Here is a 12,675-nt window from a genome sequence, read left to right on the forward strand (position 1 = left end):
ATTAAGGGAATAAAAAGTGCAGATAAATTCCATTAAAATGCTGTCTTTTGCTAACGAATATTTTTGAGTTGTGCAGAAAACATCTTATAGATCTCTCTATAATGCTCAGTTCCAAATGACAGAAAAACTGTAAAATCTCTACACAAAAATTGCTCTTTGGTAGCTTAACGGTTGACGTCTTCAGGTCAATGAGCAATGAGAAAGGGGAACAACTGTGGTGCTCTATTGAGTCGAAAGTTATTGAGGTACTTTCAAGCAAGGTTACAGTCACAGAAGTGCTGAATGGCTTGATGCTGGTATTAACTCCAACATAAAATCGAAAGTCCTTCACAGCCCAAAAAAACAAACCAAGCCAATGAACAAACAGGTCGGTCTTAATAAACATTGACAGATGAAAGTTACTTAGTTAAATAACCATTTTTTACATAGGAATACAGGGCTGTACCTAATTATTGTTTTGTCAATTATCAAGTAATCAAGTAATAGTACAAACACTGCGCATTAAATAATAAAAACCCACAGAAAAGCCTTTTAAATAATATATTTACTATCAAATTGGACAACAAAAAGGAGAAGCTGGAAAAGGGGAATGTGACATTGGGGAATTTAAAAAAAACTATTAAGTCAATTATCAACATTGGAGGACTAATGGATTCATTGTTTCTGATCTGCATTTAGTGCTATCATTATGTTGATATCATTTGATTACCTTAAGTATTACTGGTACTCCTTCTGCAGTTTTACAACAACCAAAGAGAGAAATAAAAGTAGAAAAACTGAAGCTGTACGCAAATGACAAGTTATGGCGTCAATGTTTATTCGTTTAAAGAGAAACAAAGCTGTGGTTTTGGGGTCTATACCTGCCGTTGCTGATTTGCGGGGGCGAGTGTCTGGAGTGGTCTGAGGGTTCAGATCTCCTGTCTGGAGAGCGGGAGCGGCTGCTGCGATGTCTGTCATGCGATCGATTGGAATGGTCCGATCCCATAGAATGGATATCTGAAATGTCTGATCAAACAAAAGCGACTGTTCAACGGCGGGCGTCCGTCTGAAGCACACACGGACACGGACGCGAGCTCCCCCCCTTCAGTCAAATCCAACACTTAACGCCGCGCTCACCGTCTCTGTCGGAGGCGTTGGCTGAAGGAATGCTGTCATCGAGGTCGGGGATGTTCAGTAGCGTTGCCCTGTCGTCCCTCTGCACAACCATTTTTAGCTTGCCCTTTGACCTTTCTATCAGTTTCTTGGCATCTATCAAGGAGAGGTTTTCTGTCACTGTGCCATTGATCTATGGAAAATAGGGGAGAGAAGTGATTAGACACGGCATCAAAGAATAGAAGTTAAAAAAGTAATAAAGAAGTCTTTGTTCAACCTTTTTTGCAGTACAGTTATCACATGAAAAGCATTAGGCTACAGATGCATCGTCTAAAAGGAGTGCACGTGCAAAACGAATTATGTTTGCCAGCGGGAAATCAATGTCTACATTTTAGGCTGTGCGGTATCATTACTTTGACAAATCATTTTCCTTTAATTATTTCATGAATCTTTCATTGCTTTCAAGTGCTGGAATTCAAAAAGACTGAAGTGACGTATGTGAGGAGTCTGAATGCGAGAGGCAATATATTCACAACAGCTACGGTTCAAAAAGCACCCTTTTTTCATATAGAGCTATTTTTAGATTTATTTCTTAAAAATGTGAAAGTGGAAATGATAGAGCATCATGCAGAGGAAGCTGCAACTGTCCATGCTGATATGCAGCTCTAGGTATATGGAAAACAAACTAATACATGACCACAGTGAGTACTGGGCAAATAAAGCACAGTATTAATCCTTCTTTTAAGTGTTTTCATGAGGTCGTACCTTCAGAACGACATCTCCTTCCTGGATGTTGCCGTCTCTGGCTGCCAGGCTCTCGGGGGAAATGTCCTTGACAAAGATGTGGCTGGCCAGGCGAAGGCCATATTCTGCTTCCAAAGTGAACGACAGCAACACAGAGCATGTTAGCACAGAGTTCACGTGGCCGCGCTGCACAGGCCGCCCTCTGCAGTCAAGCCGCTGCTCCCGCTGGGATTAACAGTACTGATTAAAGAAGATTAATTGCTCTTTTACTTAGATTTACTTGAGTGAACTTGGATTTCGCTGCGCCTGGCAAGTTTTTTTTTTTTTTTTTACTCTGGCAGTTGACCAGTGCTGATTTGGAAGACTTATTCTCTCCTTAAAGTCTGGCAGTTAATAGTTAAATGAATACAGTCACAGCTGATTGCCTGGATTACTTGAGAGAACTCTCTCTCTCCCTTCCTTTCATTCCCAACTTTGTGAGCCTCACCTTCATTTTTGCGAGATTTGACAAGCGTGACCTTTGCGGGGCGCGGGGGCAGGTTGTGGGAGCGGCGGTCCGAGCGCGGCGAGAGACTCCGCTCCCGCGAGCCGCTGCGCTCGCGTTCCCTGTCCCTCCGCCCGCTGCTCCGCCCGCTGCGCCTGCCCATGGCCCCGCCCACACCGCTGTAAGTGGCGCTGCGGCCGCTTCGCGTCTCGTAGATCTCTTCGTCGTAGCTGTCCTCCTCCTCGTCGTGCTCCGACATGGTTTCCCTCTCCCCGAGGCGGCCCATGGGGACGTGCACCTTCCTCTTCCGTCTGATTGTCTGGGAAAAGGAAATAGGATGCAGGATCAGTTGGAGCGAGATGACGCGATGAATCCCTCGATGGTGTGCATTACTGTAACAAATGTCTCAATGACAGACAATTTGACAAAAAAAAACATTAGTACATTTTTCAGATTGAATTCATATTGGGCTGTCAACTCACAATTTTGGCAATTTTCCCACTTTTACGAAGCTGCTGGACGGCGTACGCGTGCTCCACATTGTCCATGGAGACAGCATTGACCATAACAACTCTGTCATTTTCCCTAGAGAGGGGACACAGAGGTATAAGACAGGCTGGAGTCTCCCTGTAGGAAGTGATTTAATATGAATCAAATGCAGTTTGAATGGGCTGCCAAAGATGGAACCAATTATTACTGCAGTAGGCCTTCTGCTGGGCCTCCTTTCAACACATCCGAGATGACAATGGAGGTCTCGCCACTCTGAAAATGAGGGTTATCCCGACCTCCTGAAATGGCTATCCCGAAGCCAAACCCTGGTGCCTGCAAACACAGAAATACAGATTTTGTTAGTTCAGTGTTGTGCATGGACGAAAATACTGAACATGATGTAAAAGCCTGGATAAAGATAGACACAGCTGACATATATATATATATATATATATATATATATATATATATATATATATGCACATCAGCATACAGTATATCTTTAGTGAGTTAGAATTCAGCTCTGTGGCCAAAAATGTGGGAGAGTATTAGGCAGATGAAAATCCCTGTGATGTTTATTTTGTTCCACCTGCAACTGTGTACACAGTAAGCACACCCATCCTACATGATGTAATCCTGAAAATAGGAGGGAAGAAAAATGCAGCCATGGGAGCTACAGGCACGGATAACACCCTTAAGAGAAAAAAAATAAAAAGTTTCAACACAGACCGAAGAAAAGAGCATCTGAGGGAGGATAACAGGCACCTACCCTGTGCAGTGTTACTGTGTGCTGTTCCCAAATGACAGTTTCCTCCATTGCTGCACTCTGGAAGACAGAAACAGATCAGTGTTAGCCTGATCATCTTAGTACAGACACCCAGAGAAAAGCAAAAGAAAGGGAGAAATGTTCCATCGGGCCATCAACTACTCAGCGGACCACATCAGGGTTTTTCTGGAAAGAAAGTCACAAAATGCGCTCTTTTTTTCCTTTATTAGAAGAACAATATGGGTATTATCAGCACAATTTAGCTAACTATTGTCACATGCACACCCTTTAGCTCCGAGGCGCAGATGAACAGTGATTCTGCAATATACTAAATATTATCTTCAGTTAAGAAAAGCCTACGGAATCATTTGTTTTATCATGATTTGCATAATAAAAGGGAGAAACAAACAATACTAAAGCCTCCAACAGCAAATTTAGAGAACAAAAGTCAAAAACAAACTAAAATCACAAACTTCATAAAAAGACAGTAATAGCATTTGACTAAAGTCCATGTCCACTTCACCCCCTCGATGTCTGCAGTTTTCTATAAAAGAAAAGTAGAGGGAAGCCGTCTCCGTGGGCTCTTATAACACGCATAATGAACATACTAAACACACTAAACACACAGGTCTGTTGAGTTTGCTTCAATGTTACCTATTTACAGTGAGGCAGATAGCATTATGTTGTGTCTGGAGTGCACTCGCACACTGCCAAACAGAGCATGCGCTATCAACACACTCGTCCTTCAGAGAAGAACGGGAGTAGAGAACTGAAAGCGCATCCTCGCTCACATTAACCAGCAGACGGGACGAGATGAAGGTCACCTCTCTCAGCTGATGGTCAGCACCGTCCTCCACAGCCTGCTACCCATCTTATCGCGTCTCCTCCCATCGCTCCACCTCCGCCACAATCTCACGACACATTAGCCACTGAATGGCTGCGTGTGAAATACTGCGCGGTTCAACCCTTTGCGCCTAATGCAGTAACCCCTATTCGTCATGTAAATTGATCCCAAAGAGTGTGACCGCAAATAGGTGAGACCATCACACATTCTCCTCCCTGCTTTGCTGGTAGTTTCTTTGACACCTCCGGCACTTCGAGTGCGCTCACCTGGGCAGGGCACTCGCCGGGGAGGCGTGATCTCTCTCGTGTTGCGGCCCATTAAAGTGCGATGACGGACGAGCGACGGGAGATGAACCTCAAATTAAAAGCGGGCATCAGTTTCAGTGGCTGGACCCTCGGCTGACATCACTGCCGCCTCGTTGGCAGCTTCATACGCGAAATGTCTAGCAAGTGTCGACCCAACTTCGTGCTGGAGATTAATCTGCACGACAACCTGCTAATGGTTTTGGCTTTCAAATTCCCTGAAGTGATCACGAGGAACAAGCAAACATTAATAAAAAAAATGTTAAAAAGAGAAATATACATCCTTCCTGTTTTTGGATGATAGAAAAGTCAGAGGAAGTAATTTAGCCCACTGTCCCTGCTGGTGTTCTGGTTCTTGTTTTAGCGCCCAGCCGTCCTTCAACACGTCAACCGCCTGTCCGTCACGACACCGTCAGTCCCGAGCCAACTCGTGTCTGGGAAAACAGGCGGCCGAGGGAATCGCCACAAGTGGCCCCAGACGTTCTCAGCTTGGCAGCAACAGTCGCAAAGTCTTCCAGCAGCTTATGGTGGGACTCGAGGAGGGGGGTGGGGGGGGCAAAGGATTGAACAGGGGAACTCCCATTTTACAGTGAATACACTTCAGACAGCTAGATATTTACAAGACTGCTGAAAACAGGCATGAATTGTCTGGAAAGTCTGCTGTGTGGGGAGGAGGATTGATGCCCCCGCCATCAGCACAGTGGAAACGCTGATGCAAACAACTTGGAACATTTCACTGGAAGTCATGGATGGTTTGTTACTAAACTGAAAAGTTATGGGAGGTACTTGTTTCCAGGGGACATTCCTGCTTCCAAGAATTCATTGTGCTTCAGATTTTAAGAAGCATAAAGCACACAGACTTCAAATGTCTGGAATATGTGATTGCGGATGGCTCACTTTGTCTGAACCAATACAAAAATAAATCCCCATAATCTAAAATAAATAGAGTAAAAAAGTGAACTGAATTTTTCGAGGAAAAGAAATGGGATCCTCTCCCATACTATCCAATATTTACACACACACACCTTTCTCTTTGAAGGGATGCCCAGCTTGTTGCTCTGGTGACAGAGGGTGGGGGGGGGGGAATAAGGAGGGGCAGTGTGTTGTTGAAGTGGCTTGACATTTTCAGAAGGTTCCTCTCAACCGTGGGATGTTTCCAGAAAAGAAACCACTGAATTAAATGAAACAGATTGTTTTTGTGGTTACCTCAAACGTGCTTTGGAGTTCAATAAAAACCCCAAAACCACTTCACGGGATTCTGTGTCCAGTCTCACAACTGAACATCCTCAGGGCCCCAATTCTGAGGCAGAGACACAAACCTCAAAAGGTTCAAGCAAACATAAAAGTACAAGAAGGAAGCGATTGAGTGGACTCTGCATGCCTCCTGTGCACAATCTTTTAACTAAAAAAAAAAATCGCGCCAGTGGCCGATGAGTTTTTTGTGGCACCGCTGTGTGCGTCCTTTATGGCCACAAAGCCATTGGTGCCAACAGAAGCTTGGAGCCACAAGCCAGGGCTGGCAGCCACTCCACAGCACGGGCACACCATGTTGGTTGTGCCAGGCTTGGGGGATTACAACCAGATGGATCTCTCTCACTCACACACACACACACACACACACACACACACACACACACACACACACACACACACACACACACACACACACACACACACACACACACACACACACACACACACACACACACACACACACACACACACACACACACACACACATGTAAAAAGTAAATGGCACAATTATTCAATAGACCTTGAGAAATGCTCTGAAGAGAGCAATTTAGGGCTTCGGCTGGTGATTTTTTTCTTTTTTATTGTGGAGAATAATCAGTATCAAATATTGAATTAACCGAAATCATCCAAAATCTATTTTGATGGCTGATTCATGCAAGTTATGTTTTGACCAGGTAGGTAGGCTGAAGTGTAAATAAGTCCTGTTCTCTGCGCTGTGTATGATGGCAAACTAAACACATTTGGGCATTGCAAAAAGACATTTCTTAAAAACTGTCAAGACCATTATTTTTAGACCATTAACATTAATCATTTGGTCTGAAAATGATCAACAAAATATTGACAGGGTCTAATGTTAACAACTTAACTATATAAAAACTATATACTATATAAAATAGATATTTCAACAAATGGGATATCATGCTCTCTTTTCAGTGCATCTATTCCTTTTCTTTCTAGATTATGTACTGTAGCGGCCACAAAAAAATCAACTCAAAATAACTGGTGGTGGCAATTGCTTTGCTACGTTAAAAGTAGTAATTACGTTTCTAATAATCCATGCTTTGTGTCATGAATAGAATCTGCACCAAAACAGAATAACTTGGACACAAGAATCCTAGAATCGAACGAGTCCTCAAAATACCCGCCTCTTGAAGCGAAGATGGTGTTTTATTTAGTATTCACTTTGGAGCGTCATTAAAATAAAAGAGTGCTCGCTCCCCTACTCCCTAATCAGCAGAAAAAAACAAAATTATATTTTTTACAAAGAGGGAATAGAGGCAATGTGGTGGGGTGTTGGAGGATCTGACTCTGGATTTTGTGCTGTGGCATGGTTTAGGGGGGGGGGGGAAGGCAGAACCTTATTCAATTGTGACCGCTGTGGGACAAGAGTGGCTAAAAATAGCTCTCATTAATTCTGCCGTTGTGATGCTGCAACAGAGTAATTTAAGGGGAACTTGCAGCATGAACACCGGAGAACATTCAATAACCTCCTGTTGTTTTTAAATACCACGGATTGACTGACTGGAGCAAGTGATGCATTTAGCACAGAAAACCCATTCGCTATCTCTCTCTGTGAGGAAAACAAAGAGGTAGATCATGTCCACAAAGACCTTGCGGCGACGGTGCCGTGAAAGATGTGGACATTCAAATGGATAATACGATACAGAAGGTTTAACGCTGATGCTCACGATACACAACCAGGTACTGCACATCCAATTTAACATGACCAACTTTGGAAAATTACTTTTCAATTACTTAATGTGAAAATTGGTGCATTACATTTTATCCATTCATTTTATATTAATTAATTGTATTACTTTTTTCAGTTTGAGATAAGACACCACTGTTTGGATCCTTATCCAAATGAACTACAACTACAGATCCACCCATCAAAGCAGTAATACAGCTGTGTGTGTGTGTGAGACACATCTGTCATTTGTTCTGAGGTTCTCAGTTATCAGAGCTATGTGATCATCACATCCAGCCCAGAATCACACCGACACAAAAAGGCTAGCATGGCGGCAATCAACAAATCGCTCGAACGAGGACACTTCCAGGACGAGCTGCACTGCAGAAAAACAACAACAGGATTACACTCGACTGAAGGCTGCTGGCGGTGAAGCAGCAAACAAGTGGAATAGGATGATTGATCGCTTCAGAAATCAAAAACGATGTTCTGGGGAGTGCTGACAACGGCTAAACTTCCCCTCCCTCGGAGAACACATTCAAATGCTAATGAGGGCCCATGCCGTAGCACCAGTCGGAGGGGAGGGGGGGGGGGTCCCCCTGAGAGATAAGGGGAACACACAACATGGTTAGACACTGGGTCGTGGATCTCTGGTGGAGGGCAGATAACACGGAGAGATGCAGCAATGCACAAGTGATAAGAAGGTGACCAGACGAGCTCGGAAACTAAAACTTAATTGGCAACAGTTACAAGACACACTCGCAGAAAAACCAAACCCCTCCTCATTCTCTGATGTGTTGGAATGAATGGGGGGGGGGGGGGGGAATCAAGTACTTACATCAATTCATCGTGGTCACCACAGCGAACTCAAATGAAAAGCGACTCCAACCTCCTCTGCAGGAGATTCCTGCAGACGCCTCAGAGCACAACACGCACCAATCAGCGGTGGGAGGAACTGACCCCCAGCATGCCCTCCCCTGGTGAGGGCTCCAGAAACACACCCAGCAGCTGCACCCTACCTCTTCCTCTACCAACATCTCTCTCCCCGAGCGTTTCCCTCGGTGCAGCGCTCCCCTGCGCGCTGCTCGCGGGATTCCAAGCTGCAGTCCCACTACAGCACCGGGGGCTCCTCTGTACCAGCGAACATCCATCCGCAGTGCAAACTGCTGTATCGGACTTAACCCCCGCGGTGCCGGGGTCGAGCCGGAGAGAGATGTCATCAGCTCCCTTTGCACGTGGGACATTGTTACGCCCTTCTCACCCAGGTGCGCTGCATTGAGAGCATAAATCATGCGGCATCCCGAAGAGGATAACCGACCGTCAGACAGACAGTTTATGCAAAACAACGTATAAAAAGGAACCTTTTACTTTGTTTTTATAGCTGAAGACAATAAAAAAGAAACCCATTACATCTCACCTTCAACACCAACATACTATATCAGAAGATTACAAATGAAGCGTATGTAATATTTAAAAAGAGGGACATGTGACTTGTCCCATCCCACCTTTGATGAGGAAGTTCTGACATCAGTGGGACTTTAACAGCTGATTCAATTCAATTGTCTCTTTGTGAGAGTACTAAAATGGTGGGCCCACTACTATTTGTTTAGCACATTTTTCAAAGTAGTTCAACAACTTCAACTATTTTTGTGGGATAATTAACTCAACAGCCGTATAGAAATTCTCATTATTGAACAGCCCAGGTTATGATGGCGTTCACAGTGAAATGGCTTCATTAGGAGAAGAGCGTACTGCACTGCAGTTTGCAACCAACACAAATCAAACACCTTTGTGGTTTTCTGTAATCAGGCAGCATCTAGGAGGCGTTTTATTAGTTTAACCATTTCCTCCCCTTTTAAGACTTGTTTTCTACAGTGGGTCATTCTGCATGGCTGCACAAACAGCTTGAAGCATCTGCAGTACGCTGCGACCTCCTTCACACCGAGGCGGTCCTGGCTGTCGAAAAAAGGAGTCTGTCTCCCTTCAACACTGTCAGAGCTACTTTGGTTTTGTGTTCATTACATGCCAGTTTATAAAGTAAGACGTGTTCCCATTTGGTAATTCCCCTTTTGCACATGGCAGCACGCGGCGTACGGAGAAATGTAGATCGGTGAATCAGTAATCACAGAGAAGGTGAGTGTGTGTGTGTGGACGGGTCGTCTAAACACCACACAAAGCGAACGCCTGTGTAACAAAAACCTTTTTATGTGTACGCACAGTGCTCAGAGATACACGCGAGTTTACATAAATCAAATATTTGCATGGACTCACAAACGTCACGTTGCTGTCAGCCATTTGTTTATCCGCCCAAGTCATTTGAAACACATGAGAATCACCAGCAACACTGTGGATTGACTTGAAGGTGTACAATAAATACTTTATTTCAATACAGACGGTCGGTGTAGGAGTCGTTCAGCCGATATGCTAAACAAAAAGGTGACGCATCAATGAGGCAAGTGGCGTTGCATCTTGTCCAGCCGAGCCTGCTACTGAAGACGGGGCCTCTCCTTCTCTTTACTATGCAACTTTTGTTTCAGGCCGCGTTTTGAAGACAACAGAAACCATTAATCGTACTTCCACATCAGACAAATGAAGCCACATTTCGCTCTGCACGACATCGTGATGCACGATAAGAGCAGGAAATTACCGAAGGCAGCACAGCTTGCCTGAGAATAACAAATAAACTATAAGCCGTGTATTTAAATATCCCTTCCTGCCTGTGACAGACTAATTGTTCCTCATCAAAATCTTGTTATTTATGTGACAGCTACTTAAACCTGGTTTACATTCTGATCTACGCCCTGTTCTGTGTGTGTATAGGAAGTGTTGACCACTGACATGGAAGCACTCTGCCTCCACAGAAAGAGAACAGGTGTCAACAAGAAGAAATTCATCAGTGGAAATATAAAACAAATATACAAAAGCTAATGACAGAAGAAAAAGAAAAAAACTGTACATCCGTGAGAGTGAAATCACAATCTGAAACACGCGGGTCACGACGTGCCACTTCTCACTCATGGAAATGATGGAGCTGGACGAGCCTGACGGACACCCAATCGCCGCTGGCGAGGGACACAAGTTAAATTTACATCCCTCGGGGCCGAGCCAGGGAGTGGTGACAGATTCCACACATAGTTTTCTCTCTCCGCCAGCTTCTGACCAGCAGCCTTCAAATGAATCATTTCTACGTCACCTTAAAGAGGCATGTACGGATCGCAGAAAGAAACCTTGGTCATAAGAATAAATTGGGTTTTTTTTGTACGGTTACATTTTGGGTTTCAGTCATGGATACATGAGCAATGTTTGTGTGTTGATTTTTTATAATTGTATTGTTTTTACTTAGCGGTAGCATTTACTAAAACAGAATAAATCATGGGAACAAAGATGTTTTTTGCAACTGCTGGTTTTGACGGGACATCATTTCTATACGTGAGGCTGAATGAACGATTTAGAAAACAATTTCATACAGAGATGAATGAAATGTGTTTGTGATGGTTTTAACACCTGACGACTGTCCAAGCCGCTTTGCGTTGACACAATGGCGTCGTACTAATCACCAGCAGTGGTTTCAGTTTCCAGAATGGAGGAAGCCAGCAGGCCAAACGTATCTGTTGCGCTAAACACTGAGGATGACTGTCAACACTGTAATTAACAAGTGGCCTCATTAGATTTGTTTAGACAGGATGATAATTACCTCATCACCTATCATGATGTTGATTCCGACAGGAGTTGAGCCTCGACATTTAATGTGTTGCTTTTATAATTCAAGTCATGCGATGTGGAAAACAGTAGGAATGACCTCATAATGACTTAATTAATCCAGTATAGGAGGTTTGGCTGAGTTACATTAAAATATTAGTTATAATCATATTCCATCCTTCTAATACAATGTTAAACATTAAACCTGCTATAACCTTTCCGGCCGATCGGGCGCAGAGGAAGAGTGAAACCACACTGATGAATAATCAACTCCTACATTTTTACATAAAAAGTTGTGTATTCACATTTCCAGCAGTGACGGAACAACATTATTTTTTCATTTAGAGTTGTATTTCTGTCCACCTGGTTATTTTATGTCCAATTTACGATACGTTTTTGTCTCCACTCACCTTTTAAAAAGGTAAATACCCGACTCCTTATCTGCTGAATGCTCCAGTTTATTCACCATCTAGTCGCTAACTTTGCCTTTCCGCTATTTGTTGCTTTACAGTGCGTTTGCTACCGTTTGCTAACATTTGTATTGTAAAAAAGGAAAACTATGCGACTCTCGATTTGAGTTTGGGATTTCTTTCCACCATTTCCCACAAAACAATGCAACAATAATGAAGTCAAAATCGTTAATACACTTCTCTTTCTTATACATCTCAGGGAAAGTGGCTCTGGGACAGTGGAGTCTATTTGCAGAATCCACAGCTTGAGTAGGTGACCATGACCAGAGCCTGAGAGCGTCCTCAACACATGGAGCAGGAAATCAGCCCCTGAACTCAATCAGCCCTTGTGGAAGTTATCAGTTCCCCACACAGAGCACAGAAGAGGGAAAGAATGTGCAGATAAGCGGAGCCGCTGACCCGCAGCCGGCCTTCTCTCAGTCACAGGGATTGAAAACGTGATGATAAGGGATGCTTGTGTGCTATAACAAAAAAGGTGGTTGACGTTGAAATGTGATTGATGAGGGAATTTGCAAGCCTCTTCATCCTGATAGTTTCACACCCCTTTTAAATTTACGATGGACTTGATTTATACTAGCAGGCTTCTGTTGAACAAAGCTGTGGAGATGACATAAAAATGCTGTTTGCCAACACAGAGACTTACTGTTCGACGGGGACATGGACTTTTCACAATTCTGAGAAGTGGTTGCTAGGTAGTTAAAGCAATGACCTTTCAATGTTCACTGCACCCGTCAATCACAAAGATGACCACTATTTAAAGCCTGACATACAAAGGGGCATTTGTATTTGTATGTATGTTGTATCTTATATGCATTATATGTTGTTGTTTAGTTGGTTGGTTGTG

At 43.7% G+C, this 12,675-nt stretch overlaps 1 protein-coding gene across 14 annotated transcripts in view; it reads right to left on the reverse strand.

Annotated features, from left to right (window-relative positions):
• The window catches only part of tjp1b (tight junction protein 1b), a 46,669-nt gene that overhangs the window by 14,976 nt on the left and 19,018 nt on the right, over positions 1 to 12,675 (reverse strand). For 8 of the 14 annotated variants that reach the window (XM_037452483.2, XM_037452489.2, XM_037452486.2 and 5 more), the window contains 7 exons: positions 3,579 to 3,635; positions 3,018 to 3,142; positions 2,803 to 2,905; positions 2,324 to 2,639; positions 1,858 to 1,964; positions 1,117 to 1,285; positions 861 to 1,005 (listed from right to left, as the gene is read on the reverse strand). In XM_037452483.2, coding sequence (XP_037308380.2) covers positions 861 to 1,005; positions 1,117 to 1,285; positions 1,858 to 1,964; positions 2,324 to 2,639; positions 2,803 to 2,905; positions 3,018 to 3,142; positions 3,579 to 3,635 — 1,022 coding nt within the window. Of the gene's footprint in view, positions 1 to 860; positions 1,006 to 1,116; positions 1,286 to 1,857; positions 1,965 to 2,323; positions 2,640 to 2,802; positions 2,906 to 3,017; positions 3,143 to 3,578; positions 3,636 to 8,500; positions 8,758 to 12,675 lie in introns of those variants that run through there. The other 6 variants (XM_062563146.1, XM_037452495.2, XM_037452494.2 and 3 more) reach the window with 2 other exon arrangements.

This window comes from Pungitius pungitius, chromosome 6, assembly GCF_949316345.1.
Source record: "Pungitius pungitius chromosome 6, fPunPun2.1, whole genome shotgun sequence".
NCBI lineage: Eukaryota > Metazoa > Chordata > Actinopteri > Perciformes > Gasterosteidae > Pungitius > Pungitius pungitius.